General features: G+C 47.3%; 1 protein-coding gene across 1 annotated transcript in view; it reads right to left on the bottom strand.

The window, feature by feature from the left end:
- The window catches only part of WDR75 (WD repeat domain 75), a 147981-nt gene that overhangs the window by 90597 nt on the left and 36375 nt on the right, over positions 1-21009 (bottom strand). The window contains exons 5-7 of the mRNA XM_029605984.1: positions 19790-19914; positions 9344-9414; positions 8553-8669 (exon numbers count right to left, since the gene is read on the bottom strand). Of these exons, the coding sequence (XP_029461844.1) occupies positions 8553-8669; positions 9344-9414; positions 19790-19914 (313 nt within the window). The remainder of the gene's footprint in view (positions 1-8552; positions 8670-9343; positions 9415-19789; positions 19915-21009) is intronic.

Here is a 21009-nt window from a genome sequence, read left to right as displayed (position 1 = left end):
GAGAACATAGCCAGCCCCCTGTTTGAAGAAAGGTACCTAGGGAAACCATCCTGTACTTTTCTCTTTTGATGAATCTGTTCAAGGCCCTTAGGTCTGTTTTCTCTTTGCCTTGGTGGAACAGACTTGATCGCTTTGGCCATCAAGAGTGAGGAGAGCTCCTTTAGAAGCACTTCCTGTTGTGGCAACTGACTCCAAGACTGCCCCGGGGGCTGATCTGGAAGGAAACCTAATAGGTTTAAATTGAACCCTTTTTGATGATGCTGAGAACCCAATTGACCGAGGTTATACTGGGCCATGGTCTGCGTAAAACTGCAGCCTTCCCCCCAACTTGGAGGTCCTCTAGCAAAGGGTAACAGGATCCTAAGTTGCTGTCTCAGATGGATATGAGGGATCTGTCGCACATAGGTCTGAAGGGGTGGAAGTTAAAGCTTCCCTGGAAGGAAGAAGTGTCTCCTTTGCCCTGGCCTCAGGTACATCCTGGAGGAGAAGGTCTGGTCTGGAGTGCCAGTGGAGAGCTGCTAGAGCATTACACAATGATCTCAGATCTTGTGTTACTGCATCCTCTCTCTGAAGAGATTCTCTTCTGTACACAGCACATCAGCAAGTCTTTCTGGTAATTTCGAACGGAGATCTGAGACTCACAGCCAAGCAAGCATGCGTTTTGAACACATAGTAGGTCAAATACCTACTGTTCCTGAATGTAATCCACTTTGAAGTGCTGAAAAAAGTGCGAAAAGCGGAATATAAAAATCTAAAATAAATAAAAAAAAAATAAAATGGACCGCATGTTTTCCCACATTCCAACCCTTTGTCTACCAGTGACTGGAGGGTTTCTTACAGCTTTTGAGGAAGCTGCTCAGCCACCAACCCCTGCACTTGCTTCATGTTCCACATGTACTGGCCCATGAAGAGCTAGGAGTATACTATGTAGGACATAAGCATAGTACCCTAAAAAATATTTCTCCCAATAATATGCATAGCTCTAGAAACCCTCCCTGTAGATACAGAAGGACCTATAGATCTCTTGGCCTGACAGCGAATTTGACAAATCTCACTAGCGTGGCAGCTAGTGCTTGTCGAATCTAAGAGCCTTTTGGATGAGATAGTGGAAACCGGCTGACGCACAGAGACTTGTTGACCTCCTTCAGATCGAGGATGGGCCGAAAGGAACCGTCCTTCTTGGGCACGACGAAGTGTGCCTGGTCCTCTGCAGCTCTCGTTTGCCATCCAGAGAGCCTTCATCTCCTGCTGGACCCCCGGATTTGAACTCTATTATCGCACCTAACAGCTGACTTTTCTCCCGCGTATAGTGGAAGGAAGAACCGCCCCCTAGTGACATCATCGGGGTGCGACTGACCCACTATAAACCGCAGCAACACGCCTGGCGTCGCATGCCGGGCGTCGCGCGACGAAGGGGCTTGCCCCTTTGTTCCGCCCCTTCGTTCCAGAACCTAAGTGACTTTCAACTGTAAGTTACCACCTATTCTATTTTTTACCTTATACCTACATCAGCATGTCGATACCAACAATGATTGGTAACGGAAACTATGGACTTATACCAGCCACAAAGAAATTCTTTAAGACTCTCAACCTAGGTAACTCCAAACTATGTACCAGAAAATCTTTAGTTACTGTGTTAACTACACTGTTCACCGCATCTGTAATGACTCTCACATTTATGATGTGTAATGCGCAATCAGTAAGAAAAAAAATCCCTATACTAACAGATTTAATATCGCAAAAAAATCCTGACTTTTTCTTAATTACAGAATCATGGTTATCAGAAACCGACACAGTGCTCTTGAACTCATTATGTCCCCCAGGCTATTCAATTTTCTCTGAACCTAGACTATATAGAAGAGGAGGAGGTATATTAGCTATTGTTAAATCGACTCTCTCACCTGTTAGAAAACAGCTCACTGTGTTAGGCCGTTACGAAATGTTACTCATAACCACCACTTTTTTAAACATTTGTATCATTTATTCACCTCCAGGATGCCTACAAACAGATTTATCAAGTTATATTGAGATTATATCCTCCCTACCAGTAGATTTAAGCAAAACAATAATAGTAGGTGATTTTAATTTACATATTACATGCCCCTCACCAATAGTAAACGCATTCCTAGACGTCATGTCAGGACTTGGGTGGGAACAAATTATTCACTCCCCTACACATGTTAAAGGTCAGATTCTAGATTTAGCTTTTATTAACACTAACATCATTAGTAATATTTCAGAAAAAACTAAGGTTATCCCAATACCATGGTCGGATCACCATCTCATCAATTTTTCCCTTAACATATCCTATCCAAAAAATGTTAATAAAACTGCATCACAATCTATAATAAAACGCAAATTCATCACTACAGATTCATTCCTTGATACAGTAGTACCTAACCTACCAAATACAATAGCCTCCAGCACTCAAGAAACCATTGACAAATGGAATTCAGCTATTTCCACGTCACTAGATACAATTGCTCCAAAAAAAACAATAAATATACATTTAAACAAAACCAAACCCAATGCCCCTTGGTACACTAAAGCATTACACTCACTAAAATCTTCACTTAGAAAACTCGAGCGCAAATGGAGAAAGAAAAAAACCCCTGAAACAAAAAATGCTTATTATTCCACCTTACGTCAGTATAATAAAAAAATAAACCTAGCAAAAAAATCTTACTATGCAAACCAAATATCCAAAGCAAATGGAAATCCCAATATATTATTCAACATAGTAAAAACATTGACAACCACTCAGAAAGAACATCCCACCAAATTCGACACTGCCTTATGCAATAAAATGGCTAATTATTTTAAAACAAAAGTTACAGATATATCAAATCAACTTTCCAAATTCCCACTACCTGCATACAAAGATGTCGAACCTATATTTACATGGTCAGAATTTACCCTGGTCACAGAAAATATTATACAAACTATCATTAGAAAACAAAATCCTTCCAACTCACCTGATAACCCCTGCTCAGGAGCTTTTTTCAAAGCATTGGGCCCACACGCTAGTAACTTCTTAGCACAGTTAGTAAACCAATCCTTAGAAACCGGCTTCTTCCCATCCTCTCTCAAAAAAACCTCAATTCTACCTATCATAAAAAACAAATCCAAAGAAGATTTCGATCTCAGTAACTTTAGACCCATTGCCACATTAACATCCTTAGCCAAGTTAATTGAGTCAGCAGTATTATCTCAACTATCAGACTACTTATCAGAAAATGACATATTACATACAAATCAACATGGATTTCGCAAAGGTCACTCCACTGAAACCCTTCTCCTAACTTCCTTTGATTCTATATTTCGGGCTTTTGACTCTTACACGGACCACATTATTGTTTTCTTGGATATATCAGCAGCATTCGATACCATTGATCACCAAATACTCATTTCCATTCTTAAATCTATAGGCATTACAGGTACTGTACTACAATGGTTCATTTCATTCTTATCAGATCGCATCCAACAAGTCAACATAAACAATTACTCCTCCGATCCATATTCCATTGCATCAGGTGTTCCACAAGGTTCTTCTTTATCTCCTATTCTCTTCAATATCTATCTGTTACCTCTTTGCCGCATATTAGCCTCTTTAAATATAAACTTCAAAATCTATGCTGACGATATACAGTTCATGGTACCATATAATATCTCCTGGACCCATACACTATCATTAGTATCACTATATCTTACAACCATTGATACATGGTTATCCCATAATCGCCTGAAACTAAATCCAAAACTAAATCCAAAACTAAATCCAAAACTAAATCCAAAAAAAACATCAATCACTGACTCATCTACAGGCCCCCCTTCTCAACTTATATTCAATGGAACAACCATCCCCATTTCCAAATCTGCAAAAAATCTAGGCATAACTATCAATACAGACCTTTCACTAAAACAACACATATCCATGTTAACTAGGAACTCCTTCTATAAACTTCAACTCTTAAAACGGCTACGTCCTTTACTTTTTTTTCACGACTTCCGGACTATTCTTCAATCACTCATTTTCTCTGGATTGGATTATTGTAATTCTCTATATATAGGCCTCCCAGAAAACACACTTCACTCACTCCAATTAATCCAAAATGCAGCAGCACGTATCTTAACAAACTCCTCAAAAAAAAACCACATTACCCCAATACTTCAGTCTTTACATTGGTTACCAGTTAAATACAGAATACAATTTAAAATTTTGTCCATTATACATTCTCTTATCTACACTCCCAACTCGGTTACTTATGCTCCATTCGCCGAGTTTACAAACCGACTAGACACCTAAGATCATTGGAAAAAAACCTACTTGACATTCCCTCACCTCGACAAGCCCGTCTTGATATTACTAGAAAAAGAGCTTTCTCAGTCATAGGTCCCATTCTATGGAATGCTTTACCAGATCCTATCAGATCCATATCCAATCCTAAGCATTTCAAAAAATCTTTAAAAACTCACCTATTCCGAACTGCATTTCAGATACCACCCACTAAATAATCATTTCAAACTTCCAGAATACATATCTTCAGTTAGGCACCCAACGTTCTTTTGTTCTGTGTATTGATTTCTTTATGCTACCTATTTTATTTTAAACAATTTGTTATTTTATATTAATGAAAAATTTTTTGTAATTTTATATTTTATATGTCAACCTACTTTCAATCATTATTGTTCTTACTTTAATTTTAATTGTTTTTATTTTCATTTTTATTATTTTTTGACATATGTAAACCGTTTTGACTAAACACTGTTTGTAAAGACGGTATAGAAATACTTTTAAATAAATAAATAAATAAATAAATAGATAGATGGAATAGTGGCCCAAGCCCACCTCACCGAAGGGGACGGTGGAGATGGCCCCTATGCTCTGCAGCCGATCCAGGGTTTGTTGCACTGCCGCCCTCTTGAGGTCCGAGCCGCAGGGGGAGAAGAGGAACCGGTCCCTTGGAGGGCGGACAAACTCCAAGGCGTAGCCGTTCCTTATAGTGTCCAAGACCCACTGGTCTGCGGAGATACGCACCCACTCCTCGTAGAAGTCCGCCAGCCGACCCCCTATCCTGGGAGTGGGCGACTGGCATCATTGGGTAGACTTTGGCGGAGGGTTGCTCTGCCCCGATCCGTCACGCGTGGATCTACACGCGTGACGGATCGGGGCAGAGCAACCTGGCAGATCCCAGGCCTGGACCGCGGCCAGGCCTGGGATCTGGAGGAGCCTGTGCGGGGCCCAGGCTGCCTGTAAGACCTATAGTGCCGCTGCGCTCTGGCCCTGGTTCTGGCAGAAGCAAAGGACCATGAAGGACGATGTCGATCCTCAGGAAGCCGGTGGACGGCATTCTCCCCCAGGGACTTGATTTGATCCAAGTCCTCTCCAAAAAGAAACTTGCCCCGGAAAGGCAAGGAGCCCAAGCTCAACTTGGAGGAGGCATCTGCCGCCCAGTTGCGCAGCCAGAGTAACCGTCGGGCCGCTACCACTGATACCATGGACTGTGCCAGTACTCGAAAAAGGTCATACAGAGCATCAGCCCCGTAGGCTATGGCGGATTCCAGGCGGTCCGCCTGTGCAGTCTCATCGGGCGGCAGAGTCTGGGAAGTAAGGAGTTGCTGAACCCAACGAAGGCTGGCCCTTTGCGTAAGCGAGGTACACATCACGGCCCGCATTCCCAGGGCGGAGACTTCAAAAACCCTTTTTAGGAAAATTTCCAGCTTACGGTCCTGGGTATCCCACAGGGCCGTACTGCCCGTGACCGGAATCGTCGTCCTCTTGGTAACCGCCGAGACAGCCGAGTCCACCTTGGGAACCTTAATGAGATCCAAGAAGTCTTCAGGCAGGGGATACAATGTTTCCATGGCCCGTGTGACCTTCAAAGATGCTTCAGGAGTTTCCCACTCCCTGGTGAGTAGCTGCAGAAAGGAATCATGGATGGGGAAAGCCCGAGGTCTAGGGCGGAGGGCGGCGAGGACCGGATCCCCCTTCTTGGATGAAGTGGCGACTGCGGGAGCAACTGGAGCCGGCAGATCCGGAGGAGGATCAAGATCCAGTTCCAAGAGGATCTGCGGAATCAGGTCATTCAGCTCATCTCTCTGAAAAATCCTAAGCGCGAGCGGGTCGTCCCCCTTCGGACGGCAGGTCCGACTGCGCAGGGTCCGGTGGATCTGGGGAGGCTCCCCCCCCCGATGGCGCAGCCGCTCCCGTAGCCCCCAGGGCAGTCCGTATGCGAGGTATCAATCCAGGGGCCCCTGACACAGAACCCACCAGGTTGGGGGGCGCAGTAGGAAAAGCCGGGGAGACCCTAGGGGTCTTGGCCGGTGGGGGGCCCGGGGGAAGACCCCCGGGGGCTCCCAGACCCTGCAAATACGCGCTATGCATTAGCAAAATAAACTCCGGCGAGAAGCGCGGCAAGCTGGGAGGGGGTCCTGAGGGGGGGACCTCTGGGGGCTCCTGGTTGGGCAATCCCCACTCCGGGGATAAATTCAGAGGAGAAACCTCCCGAAAATCCCTCCGCTCCTGTGCCAAGTCCGGGGCAGCATCGTGCTGCAAGTGTAAAATGGCCGCCGTTCCCGCCGACGTGGCCGGCCCGCGCCGCCCGTGTCGCGGGGAGGGGAGAAAAGAAAAAGTGCTGAGGGGCGGCGAGGTGCCTTCCCCACCGGGGAGGCACCTCGCACAGATCCCCTCCCGCGAAATTCTAGACCCCGGCTCGCCGCAGGCCGCGCACTGGGACGGCCGCGGCATGAAGAGCGCCGGAGAAGAAGCAGCCAAAACCATGGGGGAGGGGGGGGCCCAGAGCGCGAGTTAAGTGCCGCGGGGGGGGGGGGGGGGGGGGGTGGGGGGGGGGGGGCCCGAAAACGGCCTGCGCTGCCCGCCGAAGGAGTCCCTGAGCGCGGGGGAAATCGCCCTCCCCACCGCAGCGACCCGAGGAAAAAATTGCTTCGGGGCCGCGGGACGAAATCGAGGACGTGGAGAGGCCGGCACCACCGGCTTCCACGAGGCACCTGCGCTCCGAAAGAAAGCTGCAAGAGAAAAAGGCACAAATCCTGCAAAAAACCAGAAGCTAACACTTACCCCGGCCAGGAAAAGAGAAGAAACTACAGCGAAGGAGGCAGAAGGGCCCTTAGCCACGCCTCCCCAAAAATTGTACAATTTACTTTTTTTTTTTTTTTTTTTAAACGTTAACAAACTTGATCCAAAGAGTAAGGAAGTGACAGAAGATAAAGGAAAGGAGAAAAAACCTAAGGCCCTGTCACCCTGGGGAAGCTACAGGCTCCCCAACTCTCATCTGCTGGAGTCAGAAAGATACTGGGCTCCAGCAGAGGGTGTACTGGCTTATGTTGGTGATGTCCCTCGAAGTCTGTTCTGACTCCATCTGCTGGACGGGGGACATAACCCACCGTCTGGACTGATCCTGGTACGTACAGAGAATGGGGTGCTTGTGAGAGAAAACTGTCCCATGAAAAGAAACAGAAGGCTCAAACGCTATCAGAACATCAAGTGCCGAGACAAGTCATAACACCTCTAAAAAGGAGGAAGACTCAGAACCAATGTCAGGAAGTATTTCTTCACGGAGAGGGTGGTTGATGCCTGGAACGCCATTCCGGAGGAAGTGGTGAAGATCAAAACTGTGAAGGACTTCAAAGAGGCGTGGGATGAACACTGTGGATCCATAAAGTCTAGAGGATGTGAATGAAGAGAGGGTGGCTTGAGGGAAAGACAGCTAATACCTGGAGATAATACCCTTATTCAATAGACATACACATGGTTAATGTGTCTCAGACAGCGCTCTATGCTTCAACGGCAAGAGAAAATGTGGATAAAAGGATTTGCATTCACAAAAAAGCAGGGAGTAGCTTGCTTGTTACGGCGGCTACTACCCCAAACCAAACAAGCCAGATACTTCACTTTCAATGCATATCCAGTGTAGCTCTCTGCTTCAACGGCAGGGGGAAATGAAGAAAAGAGGATTTATATTAGATAACAACCAACAAGGACTAAATTGCACAGGCTGGGTAAACAAATAAGCGTGGGAGTAGCTTGCTTATTGCGGCAGTTACTACCCCTAACCAATTAAGCTAGATACTTCACTAAGAAGCAGTTCCACCACTGCTCTCTATATTAATGGTGGGGGTGGATGGAAAATAGAACCAAAAGGTTACTAAATACCAAGAGTAACAGATAAGTATGAGAGAGAGAGGGGGGGGGAGAAAAAAAAAGTGTGAAAGCTTGCTGGGCAGACTGGATGAGCCATTTGGTCTTCTTCTGCTGTCATTTCTATGTTTCTAGAAAAATAAATCCCAAAGGGCTTGTAACATATATCCATCAAAATACCAAGTGTTAAAATGTGTCTCAGTGCAGGCATGGGAATGCAGGGTTTAACTAGACACTGCTGTTAATGCTAGCAGCTGTGTTATAATGGAAGACTTCCAACCATCAAGCTTCAAATCCCCTGCAATGTTCCCTTTCCCAATGCCCAAGTCCACAAGACACAGTAGAGCATTGTTTGAGAACAGAAAACAAAATGGTTTTCTGTAAAGGAGCTTACCAGAGACGGATTCTACCATCTTTATGCCCAGTTGCTATGCAGTCTTCCCTGGGATGGCATGCCACGCATGTAAAGGTGTTATTTGTGCCTTTCTTACATGTTGCACTCATTGGAAACCTAAACAAAATTAAAAACAAAAAGTGGCATCCATTTTTATGAGAAATAACCCTTTTTCACATCTTAAAATCTTTCTGCTCTCTTGCTGTTCTTCCTGTAGCTCAGTCTGATATATAAAAGGCTTTTTCAACAGATAAATTAGGAGGAAGCATCTGCCAGCTGAGGGCTTAAACAGCACGAGGCTTCCTTCATATCCAATTTCACCTTTAGTGTAATTGTTACTGAAAAGAATCGGCTCTCAGTTCTAGCACCAGCCATCATCCTAAACTGCTGCTTGGCCATTTCTCCCACCCTGCGATGGCAGCACAAATATCTAAGAGCAGGGCCCAGCTTTGAATGGCATACATGTTTTATCGAATAGTATTGCATTGTTTTATAATTGCTTTTATGATTTTATGTTTGTGTTAAATGTGTATTTTAATGTCGGTATAAAAAAGCTGTTAAATAAATGTTGTGACCCACTATGACCTGTATTTCTTCTGAATGTACAGTACAAAAAAACCTGGAAATAAATTAAATATATATATATATAAAAGAGCTTCAAGACTGACAGCTTCTCCAGATAAGGACACTCGCTGTTCCAATGGTTTGCTTTGCTCTTCAGACATGGCTAGTGAGTAGACTAGAGCAATAGCAAGTCTTATCTGGAGCACTGCTGCTTCATTGTCTCTTACCTACAAACCTCTTTCTTTTTGAAAAAATAAACAGAAAGATGAAGGCCTTTCACGGAAGCCACAAATTCACCCTGTAATAAAGACAAAATGCAGGTGAGAATTTTGCGTTCATTCACCACTGAAAGAAAACCAAACATTTTTTAATAATCAGTTTTTTTATTGATCACATCTGCACACTTGTGGAGCTTTTGCCATGATAGGAAACAAATCAGATGGGGCTGGAGTTTCATGTATCAAACTGTAAAGAAATCTAACAAGGAGTAGGTGCAATATTAATCAATAAGTATTAATAAACGATGACAACTTCTCCTTAAACACAAATAAATAAATAAAGGGAATACAGGAAAAGCTGACAAACACCCAGGTGAGGGTAGGGGCTGCAAGGTGGACATTAACAGGGGAAAGAGCCAAAACACGCTCATTTTGCTGATGTAACATCCCATTCAATACTTTGGGCCTTTCAAACTGCTTCTTGTTTAGCAAATGGAGAAATTACTTACCTGATAATTTCATTTCACTTAGTGTAGACAGATGGACTCAGGACTAATGGGTTTATGCTCCCCTGCCAGCAGATCTAGACGGAGTCAGGTTTCAAAGCTGATATCACCCTAGATACACCCCTGCTGTGACCTCAGCCCTTCAGTATTCTCTTCAAAAGCCATTGTGGACATACTATCCAAAAAACTTGATTAAAAATGGATAACCGTAACTGTACTCAACCAAACATTGAACCCCAGTATTATAGATGCCCTGATCTAGGGACTGGATTATGGCTTACCTGTAATCTCTTGGAATTGATATCTACTCCACGGGCGAATCCTTGGTACCGTTCATGGGCAGCCGTAGGCGGTATGCTGAATCCATCTGTCTACACTAAGGAAAACGAAATTATCAGGTAAGTAATTTCTCCATTTCCTAGTGTGTAGCCAGGTGGACTCAGGACCAATGGGATGAACAAAACTATTCCCGATCAGGGCAGGAGACTGCCCATGGTCCGGTTAACACCACCCTTGCAAAGGCTGCGCGCTCCTGGGCCTGTATGTCCAGGCAATAGAACCTGGAGAAGATGCGCAAGGAGAACCACATCACTGCTCAGCAGATGTCAACGGGAGACAGCAGTCTAGCTTCCGCCCATGAGACTGCCTGATCCTTAGTGGAATGAGTTTTAACCTGAAGGGGTAATGGCTTTCTTGCCTCCACATAGGCTTCTGTGTCCACCTCCTTAAACCAGCGAGCTTTAGTAGCCCTGGCTTTCTTCCACTGTGAAGGACAAACAGGGGTCCATCTTTTGGACCGGTTCTGAAACTTCCAGATACTGCACCGAAAAGTCTACTGAAATTCAAATGGCAGAGGAGGCGATATTCTTCTGCGTCCTTGTGCTTATCTAGGGATGGCAATGAAATGGACTGATTCAAATGAGCTTGGGCAAAAACGATTGAACCGAAGCTGTAACACTCTTGGAGTCATCCGGAGGAACAGTTCCTGAACGACAATGTCTCTAGTTCAGAGATGCGACGTGCCGAGCACATAGCACCAGGAACACCATTTTCAGGGTTAATAAATGCAAGGAAAGACTGTGCAGCGGCTGAAAGGAGGGCCCTGCCAAAAACTCCAATATTAGATTAAGATTCCACAATGGAACCGGCCACCGTAGGGGTGGCCGGAGGTGCTTCAACCCTTTCAGAATACGGGGCATGTCCGGATGAGCCAACAGGCAGATTCGTTCACCTCGTCCCTGAAACAGGAGAGAGCCGCTACCTGGACCTTCAAGGAGTTAAGGGTTAAACCTTTATTCAAGCCGCCCTGCAATTATTCCAGAATTAGTGGGATTTTGACTGTCCTGGTGCGTTCCTTGCACCAGGTCTCAAATACTCTCCAGACCCACACATATGCTAGGGATGTAGAGAACTGCTGAGCGCGGAGTAAGGTGGCAATTACTGCTGTCGAATATCCTTGCTTCATCAGGCGAGCCCTCTCAAAGGCAGACCGTAAGACAGAATATAATCGGATCCTCGTGAAGGACCTGTCCTTGCTATAGCATGTCCCTGTGCGGTGGGAGGCACAGGGGGGGTCTCCACCAGGAGTCTCCGCTTGTCCACATACCACGGACGCCTGGGCCAATCAGGAGCTACTAGTAGCCCTAACCCCCTGTGGTACTAGACTCTGCAAATGACCCTGACTAGGAGGGGCGGTCTGTAACAGCTCCTCTTTCGGCCAGGTCTGAACGAGAGCGTCGATCCCCAGGGTCAACTGATCTCTGCAACTGAAGAATCGGGGAACCTTCGTATTGTGAGATGTGGCCAGCAGGTCATTGGATGGGAGACCCAGCGATCTACTACCAGCTGAAAAGCTTGGCCAACATCGCCCACTCTCCTGGATTCAGACTCTCCCTGTTTAGGAAGTCTGCTCTGACGCTGTCTTTTCCTGCGATGTGAAAGGCTGAGATCATGTGTAGATGTATTTCCACCCATTCCATAAGGAGATCTATTTCCTGTGACACTTGCTGGCTTTTGGTTCCACCCTGGCGGTTGATGTAGGCTACTGTTGTTGCATTGTCCGACTTTATGCGGACAGCTTGACCCTGGAGAATGTGGCTGAATTGTAGACACGCCAATTTGACCACCCGGGCTTCCAGGTGGTTTATGTTCCAGAGGGCCTCCTTCCTTGGTCCAATGCCCCTGGGCCATCAGTTCCTGACAGAGAGCTCCCCAGCTCTGGAGGTTCGCGTCTGTCGTGAGGACCAGCCAATTCGGAAGGAACAGGGGTTCACCCCTGCCCAGATAAGCTTCCTGCAGCCACCTCTGGAGCTGAGAGCATACTTCCATCGGTAAGTGGAGGCGAATCGAATAGTCTCGAGACAGCGAGTTCCAATGTGACAGCAGGGAGCATTGAAGTGGTCGCATGTGTGCTCTCGCCCTCAGCACTTCTTGCAGGTTTCCTGCCATCAAACTGAGGGCTTGAAGATAGCTCAACACCGTTGGGCGTATCGGGTTCATCAACAGACGTACTTGGGACATCAACTTCCTTATCCGCGTGGTCAGGAGGAAGACCTTGTCCTACTTGTTGTTGAACCGGACTCCCAGATATTCCAAGGATTGGGAGGGTTTGAGACTGCTTTTGTCCAACTGAGTTCCTGAAGCAAGGAGGTTACCCTGTTGGTCACCCAAAGGCTCTCTTCCACGGACTTTGCCCGGATCAACCAGTCGTGCAAGTACGGGTGCACCGGGATTCCCTCTTTTCTCAACACTGCCACTATGATCACAATAATCTCAGAACATGTTGTGGGGCGGTGGCTAGGCCAAAGGGCAGGGCCCGGAACTGATAATGGTGACCCAGTACCGCAAAGCATAGAAAATGATGTTCTTGCTGGATTGGAATATGTAGGTAGGCCTCGGATAGGTCCAGAGAGGTTAAGAACCTCCATTATCATGGAGAGTAGGGTTTCCATGTGAAAATGAATCACTTGTAGATGTCAGTTGACGCTCTTGAGATCCAGAACGGGGCGAAAGGAACCTTCTGTCTTGGGTAAGATGAAATAAATGGAATAACGCCCCGTATTTTTCTGGGGCGCAGATACTGGCATTATAGCCCTTGTCCTGTGGAGTCTTAACATGGTAGTCTCCACTGCCTGTTTCTTGAGCTGGGGGTGGCAAGGAGATATCATGAATATATCCCGAGGAGTGCTGCAAATTCCAGCGCATATCCTTCTCGTATGACCTTCAGTACCCATTTGTCCAAATTGATCTCAACCCTCTGCTGGTGTAAGAGGGACAGTCAACCCCCTGTAGCCTCGTTCTGATGTTGGGCTGGAAAAACTTCATTGGGAGGTTCGAGATGAACCCGAGCCTGACCCTCTCTTGGGCTGCCGACTCCAAAAGGACTGAGACCTCCCAAAGGACAGAGACTTCTGAAATGTCAAGTTTCTGTAGGGGAAAAAGCATTGGGAGCTCCTGGATCAAACCCTCATGGGCGAGGAGTGCTGTAACTGCTTTCTCTTATCTTCTGGTAGCTGGGGTACTGGAGATTCACCCTATTTACTGGCCTGCATTTCCAATTCGCTTCCGAGAGGAGAGATCCTTTAAAGAGCATCTTTGTGAGATTTGCCTTGGAGGTTGCGTCTGCTGACCAATTCCGTAGCCATAGCTGTCTTCTGGCCGCCACCACTCTTCTGACTAAGGTATGGACTAGGTCCGAGCCCGCATCAGCTAAACAGGTGGCGGCGGGTTCCATAACCGCTTTGGAATTTGCCCCCGAGTCATCCACCTCCCGAGAGAGGAACAGGCACGAAAGAGCTACCAAGGGCACAAGAAGCCGCCATCTGTAAGGTCATCGCTAATGTGTCAAAGGCCTGTTTAAGGATGGACTCCATCTGCCTATCATGGGCATCCTTTAAGGTCGCTCCTCCCTCCACTGGGATAGTTGTTCGCTTAGAGACAGCACAAACCAGCGCATACACTTTAGAAAAATGCAAACAAACATTCTCTCACTGCTGGATCGAGTGGGTATAGAACTTCTAATGCTCGTCCACCTTTAAAACTTGCTTCTGGGGCACCCCATTCCAGGTCAATCAACTCCTGGATAGCTCCAGTACTGGAATTTAGCAAGAGGTTTTCTGTAGGGAAATCAGAATGGGATTCTTCTTTGGTTCCAAAATAGAATCTGCCCCAGGAACTCCCAGCATCTTCAGGGTCTAGGAAAGCAGGGCCAGCAATTCATCTCTATGGAAAAACCATAACATGGTCCGATATGGTTCTAAACCAGAGGGGATTGCCCCATCTTCCTAGGAATCTGGATCCTCTTCTTTGTCCGTGCTGTCTGGGTTCCTGCCAGGGATACCCTTGGTAAGTCGAAGCATGCCTTGAGGTCTGCCGATAGGACTGGGAAAGGGAGGGCTTACCGGCTGAGATTCAATCCGGACAGGGGCAAGCGAGGTAGCAGACTGCACCTGTACAAAGGCTTGAAGGCCTTGAAAGAATTCCACCCAAGAGAAGGTGGCTGGGTCCATGCCTAGTCCAGTAGGTACTGGGATAGGTGCCACTAAATTTCCCTTTCCCATGGATGACCCAGTCCCGGGATACTTCCGGTTAAGGCTGTGGCTGACCCATCTTCTGAATGGGAGCTACTGGGCTTAGCAAAATCTGGGGAGCCCAACTCTCCATGTGCTTCTTCACAGTGCTGACATAAGCAAGAATCTAGGTCAGACTGTGCATCCCTAACATGATAAGCAGCACAGAGAGAAAAGGTGCTTATGTTTCTTTGCTGCCGAGCCATTGGTGACTGTAACTATGTGTTCAGATGGCATGGGCTTAAAATTTTGGGGCCGATTTTAATTCCTACGTGCGCGGGGTACATTTGAGTGTGCTATCCGGCGCATGTTATAAAATCCGGGGTCAGCGAGTGCAAGGGGGTGCACACGTGCACCTTGCGCATGCCGAGCCCAAGGGGAGCCCCGATAGCTCGGCGCCCCGATGGCTTTCCCCGTTCCCTCCGAGGCCGCTCTGAAATCAGAGCGGCCTCGGAGGGAACTTTTTTTTGGATCCCCCCCACCTTTCCCTCCCTTCCCCTACCTAACCCACCTCCCCCGGCCCTACCTAAATCTCCCCCCTACCTTGTTCGATGGAGTTACGCCTGCCTTTCGCAGGCGTAACTTGTGCGTGCCGGCTGGCCAGGTCCTGACACAGGCCGCTGTGTCAGGGAACGCGGCCATGCCCCCGGACTGCCCATTTTAGCAAGCCCCAGGACATACGCGCGTTCCCGGGCTTGTGTGCACCTCCGAGCCTATGCAAAATAGGCTTGGCGTGCGCAGGGGCATATTTCCTCAGGTTGCGCACGTAGCCTTTGAAAATCTGCCCCTTTATGCGAACAGATTTTGGGCGCCTACATGGGCCGGAGTGAGGCGCAAGCACAGCCCATGTGCCCGGCTTTATTTGTATTCCGCATCAGTAAGTTGTGCACATATGTATGCACTGCGCGTATCGAAGCTCTATGTTGGGCAATGCAGGAACAAAAGCACGCTCAAAATAGTGCCGCTGCGGCCTAGCACGCAGTTTGCCGACCAAGCCTAAAGCAGGGCCTAGCCCACCAGGGGACCGCTCAACCCACTCAGAAGCCCACTTCCCCTTACCCCAATGGGATTGGGAACAACGTTGGTATGGTGCACCAAGCAAGGAGACTGGAAGAAATCTTCTTCTCTGCCTCGCTCTTTTTTTTTTTTTTTTTAAACTTACCTGGGCTCAGCACTTATTGCCTGAGCACAGAGACTGTCTCCAGCAGGTGAGGGTGGTGGGGAAAGAGGGCTTTGACTGTCACCACCATGCTCTACTTCCTGTACCTGCTGTCTTTCAGCTGCTTCACCAGCAAAGTCCATGCCGGGAACTAGTTACCGGACCAAGGCACACCTCTGAGGGATCTTGGAAATCACCTCATGAATTCTCAAATGGGGGAGGGTCCTTTAGGTATCACCACAGGAGAGTGGGGCTCAATTTTTTCTCCAATTTAAAAAGGAAACTTGGTTCTTACCTGCTAATTTTCATTCCTATAGTAACATATCAGCCCAGACTGCTGGGTTATGCCTCCCTTCCAGCAGATGGACACAGAGAAAAACTTGAAGAGCACCCCTGTAAGTAGGATGCACCACCTGTAGCCCCTGCAGTATAAATAATATCAAAGCAGAATTGAAGTGGTAACAGGAATCCAAAATTCAAATGGTAAAATGAAACTTATGAGACTCAACTATGTACAAAATAAGCGCATTTGTGAAATCTTCATCCTGCTATATAGTGTGACAGAAAAAAAAAAAAAATCGATAAACTCTCAAGTGGAATCAAAAAACCGGTCAGGCATCTGGGCTGATCTGTGGTACTACAGGAACGAAAATTAGCAGTTAAGAACCAATTTTCCTTTCCCTGTAAGTACCCGGATAAGCCCAGATTGCTGGGATGTACCCAAGTCGCCTTACATGGGGTGGGACCTAGAAAGCCCCTCTTGAAGCACACCGCTGCCAAAGCTCTCTGAGTCGGGAGCCTGAACATTCAAATGGTAATGCCGAGCAAAGGTATGCAAGATTTCAAGTTGCTGCCCTACAGATCTCCTGCTGGAGACAGAAGAATACTGCCAGACTGTAGGTGGCACCAGCCTAGATATAGGCGGAGTTTGGTTTGTAAACTTCTGTCTCCATCTGCTAGGGGGGGGGGGGGGGGCGGCAAAACCCAACTGATCCGGGTACGTACAGGGAATTGACTTTCTGCCCAGGACGCCGGCTGAGAATGGAGCGAATGAGCCTTGACCCTCTGGAATTGCTCGCTTGTGACATATGTACGCTGAAGCAATAGCATCCTTCAACCATCAGGCAATAGTAGCCTTGGAAGCTTTATGCCCTTTCCTGGGACCGGTCCACAAGACAAAAAGGTGATCCGACAGGCGAAAATCATTAGTGACCTCCAAGTAACACATCAGCGCCCGCCTGACATCCACGCGCTTCAATTCACGAGCATGTGGAGAATTCTGATCCAAATCCGGGAACACAGGCAACTCAATGGACTGGTTCACGTGAAAAGCCGATAACAACCTTAGGCAGGAAGGATGGCACAGTTCTAATAGAAACGCCACAATCGGAAAACCTAAGAAAAGGCTCGCGACAAGATAGAGCCTGAATTTCCGAAACTTTCCGAGCAGAGCAGATAGCTACCAAAAACACAGTTTTGAGTGTATGGTCTTTCAGAGTGACGCACCTGAGTGGTTCAAAAGGAGGTTCACACAATGTCCTAAGGACAAAATTCAAACTCCAGGATGGACAAACCGCTCAACATGGTGGACTCAAATGCTTAGCACCTTGAAGGAAACGAACCACATCTGGATGAGCCGCTATGGACGCACCGTCCACCTTCCCACGTAAACAGCCTAACGCCGTCACTTGAACCCGTAGAGAACTGAAAACTAGCCCCTTCACCAAACCCTCTTGTGAGAAGGCTAGAATGTGGACTATCGAGGCCCGCCTAGGGGAAACATTCGACCTGCTATACCAAGAGTCAAAAACCTTCCAGACTCGGACATACGTAAGAGAGGTGGAAGTTTTGTGAACCCGCAAAAGAGTGGAAATTACCGAATCCGGATACCTCTTCTTTCTCAACTGCCGCCTTTCATAAGGCAAGCCGCTAGACAAAAGCAATCCACCTGGTCGAAAAATACTGGACCCTGCTGGAGATTCGGAAGATGACCCAGACGGAGTGGTCCGTCCACTGCAAGGTTGAGGAGATCCGCAAACCACGGCCTCTGTGGCCACCAGCACCACCTCTCCCAGATGGGCTTCTATCCTTTTCAAGACCTTGCCTACCAGAGGCCAAGGAGGGAATGCGTAGAGCAGAACATTGCGAGGCCATGGGAGGACAAGAGCATCCATCCCTTCCGCTCCGTGCTCTCTTCTGCGACTGAAGAAGTGCGGAGCCTTGGCATTCCCCCGAGTCGCCAGTAGATCCAAACGGGGAATCCCCCACCGATGAGATATCAAAGCGAACGCCTCGTCAGACAGCTCCCATTCTCTGGAATCCAATGTCTGACGGCTCAGAAAATCTGCCTGCACGGTCTACTCCGGCAATGTGCGAAGCCGCTATCCTGAGCAGATGAATTTCCGCCCAGGCCATGAGCTCGATCGCCTCCACAGCTACGGGATGGCTCTTTGTGCCTCTCTGCCGGTTGATGTATGCTACCATCATTGCGTTGTCGGAGAGCACTTTCACTGATAGACGATGAACCAGAGGCAAGAACTGCTGCAAGGTCTACCGTACCACCCTAGTTTCAAGACGATTAATGGACCATTGCACTTCCTGCTGCGTCCATTGGCCTTGCGCTGCCTGAGATTGGCAAACTGCCCCCTAGCCGGAAAGACTGGCATCCATCACAATAGTCCACTGAGGGACCTCCAGATTCACCCCCCCCCCCCCCACCCGGGACAAGTGTTCGGGGCTCAGCCACCAAGCTAGGCTGGATCTGGCTGGTTCCTGGAGGGGTAAGGGGACTTGAAAAGCCTCCGACCTGGGGTTCCAACGTGAGAGCAAAGCCCTTTGCAACGGCCGCATATGAGCGAAAGCCCACGGGTAAATCCCCCCCAGTCACTTACCAGCTGCTGCTCCTGGTACACTAGAGCGAAGAGAAAACTTCCCGGCAGGCCTACCACCGAGGAGAAACTCCTCGGGAGGCCCAGCTCTTTTTTTCTTTTTTGAAACTTTGTTTCAGCCAGACAAATTTAAAGATTCCTGTCACTGCAACCTTTCTTTTTTTTTTTTATAGAACCAATTAGCCAGGACTGCAGGTTCTGCCACCTTCATCTGCTGGAGATAGAGAAATACTGAAGGGCTGCAGGAGGCACATCCTACTTACAGGGGTGCCCTTCAAGTTTTTCTCTGTCTCCATCTGCTGGAAGGAAGGCATAACCCAGCAGTCTGGGCTGATCCGGGTATGTACAGGGAAGTAGAATTTCTTCTTCCAAAAGGTATAGCAATCCCCACAGGGAAAGCATGTCCAAATCCGCTGGAGACGGAGAAATACCAAAGGGCTGAGGTCACTGCAGGGGTGTATCTAGGGTGACGTCAGCTTTGAAACCTGACTCAGTCTCCATCTGCTGACAGGGGAGCATAAACCCATTGGTCCTGAGTCCATCTGGATACATTCTAGGAAAATGCAAATTAAACTGCCCAGACTCATGTTTGTCCAGGTGCCTAACGGCTCAAACATGTTTCCATCTGGCTTCTGGATAAGAGGTGGCAGACTTGTCTGATTACCACCACCAGTTCCCTCAGGAAATGGGTGAAGGGAGAAAGAAAGGTGCTGATGAAACAGCAGGATTTATTTTTAGGGCTTCTGATTTTAGGTGCTTATAAATATTAATTTATGTTTATTTTTCACTCAACTAAGGGTTTTTAAAAGGATACTGAATATCGATGCTTACTGATGTTTTCCTGTTGCAGGAAATATTTGTGGGTGCCTTTTATGGTTAATTAAAGTCTACATTTTTTGTTAAGATACAATATACTCATTTCTTTTAAACTTTTGTAAATGGTTTTAGATTTATAAAATAAAAAGATTCATAAAAAAAAAATCACTGAAGACCCAGCCTTGCAATTACGGGTCTTCTCTTTTTCAGTTCCCTCTGGTCCCTTTATCAGCTGGAGCAGAGTCAGTAGTAGAAGCAGCTGGGGGAGGGGAAGGTGTCACTCTTTGCATCCCCCCACCCTTTTCTTCACCAGAGGAGGGAGTGTGAGCGGCAGCCAATGTTATTGCTGTGCAGCCATGAGAGATGCGCAGCAGTGAGGAAGGCTGGTTTCCGGGGTTATTTTTTTGTATCAGTGGGGGTTTTATCAGCATTCTCTGGTTATAACCGAAAATCAGAAGCCCTGGTTATTTTTAAGAAATGTTTTTAGAAGAGGACAGAAAAATATTAAGCAGTCTTACATCCTTCCCGAAGGCTGTACGCTTGGGCAACTGGCTAATGTCCTCCAGAATAACTGACAGTTCCTTGGCTTCGGCTTCTTGCTCTGTCGTCTTTGGCAGTTTCACAGAAACCAGCTGAAAAGTACCTGAAATAAAATGAGGTTTCATTATTTCCTGCAGGAAAATGCGCCCAATGAATAAAACTCTCACAGCGGGGCCTGCGGTAAATACCATACGTTTTATCCCTACTGCCAGATCATCCAGACTCAAGCAAACATCAGAAACTTCTCCAGGCAGTTTTGTCTAATGCTCTTCCTGCATCTTATGGTTCCAATTTTTTTTTTTGACTCAGCAGTTTCATCTTGCTCCTATGGACCTCTGTTGGTCTCTGGAAGTGTTTTTCAACCTTTCAGATGCCAGGGACTGGTTGACTGATCTCCTAAACTGGCATAGGTAGACTTAGATGAGACACCTGAAGAGTGAGGGAGACATTCCATCCTGCGGCTGAAAAACACGGGAGTCTCTCTGTAGCTAAATGGGAGTGGGGAGGGAATACATGACCCCCTCCCCCCAAATCTCAATCCAGTCACACTCTAATATTTTAATTACATAAATTATTATAAAGGGCCAATGCAATACAATACGCTCAGCCAAGCACACTGTATAACCCCGCAGTCAGATGTGGGTTAAGTAGGCGCTAATCCACCCCCTAATGCAATAGGGGAATTAGCGCCTATTTAATGCGCATCCGACGCGGAGTGAATGAGAGCCTCATTCACATACATTTGCATTGGTGAGCGCTATTACTCATTCACTCGAAATGCAAAAAAATAAATGCGCGTCTCAGGCGCACATTTATCGCTCAGCTATTAATAGCTGAGCGCATTGAAAAAAAAGTACAGAAAAGCAGAAAAACAGCTTTCCTGTACTTTTTTTTAAAGTTAAAAAAAAAAAAAACGGGAAAAAACCCCAAAAAGCCTGTCGGCCGCTTTGAAGACCGATGCCGATATGCTCGGCGTTTGTTTTCAACCGGCCGGCTGCAGTTTTGAAAACCGACACCGAGCTTATTGGCATCAGTGTTCATAAACCGGCAGACTGCCGGTAACCGCAGGGTCTCATTAGCGAGGAGGCGCTAAAGCCGCGCAAGCGACCCTAGCACCTCCTTGCTAGCGCAACCCCCTAATTTGTTTATTGCATGGCGCCCCCCCTTACGGGCGCTGAAAAGTCAGCACCCCCGCTTT

The sequence above is a fragment of the Rhinatrema bivittatum genome, chromosome 6 (assembly GCF_901001135.1).
Source record: "Rhinatrema bivittatum chromosome 6, aRhiBiv1.1, whole genome shotgun sequence".
NCBI lineage: Eukaryota > Metazoa > Chordata > Amphibia > Gymnophiona > Rhinatrematidae > Rhinatrema > Rhinatrema bivittatum.
The sequence above is the reverse complement of the archived record's forward strand: the minus strand, read 5'-3'. Positions and strand labels throughout refer to the sequence as shown.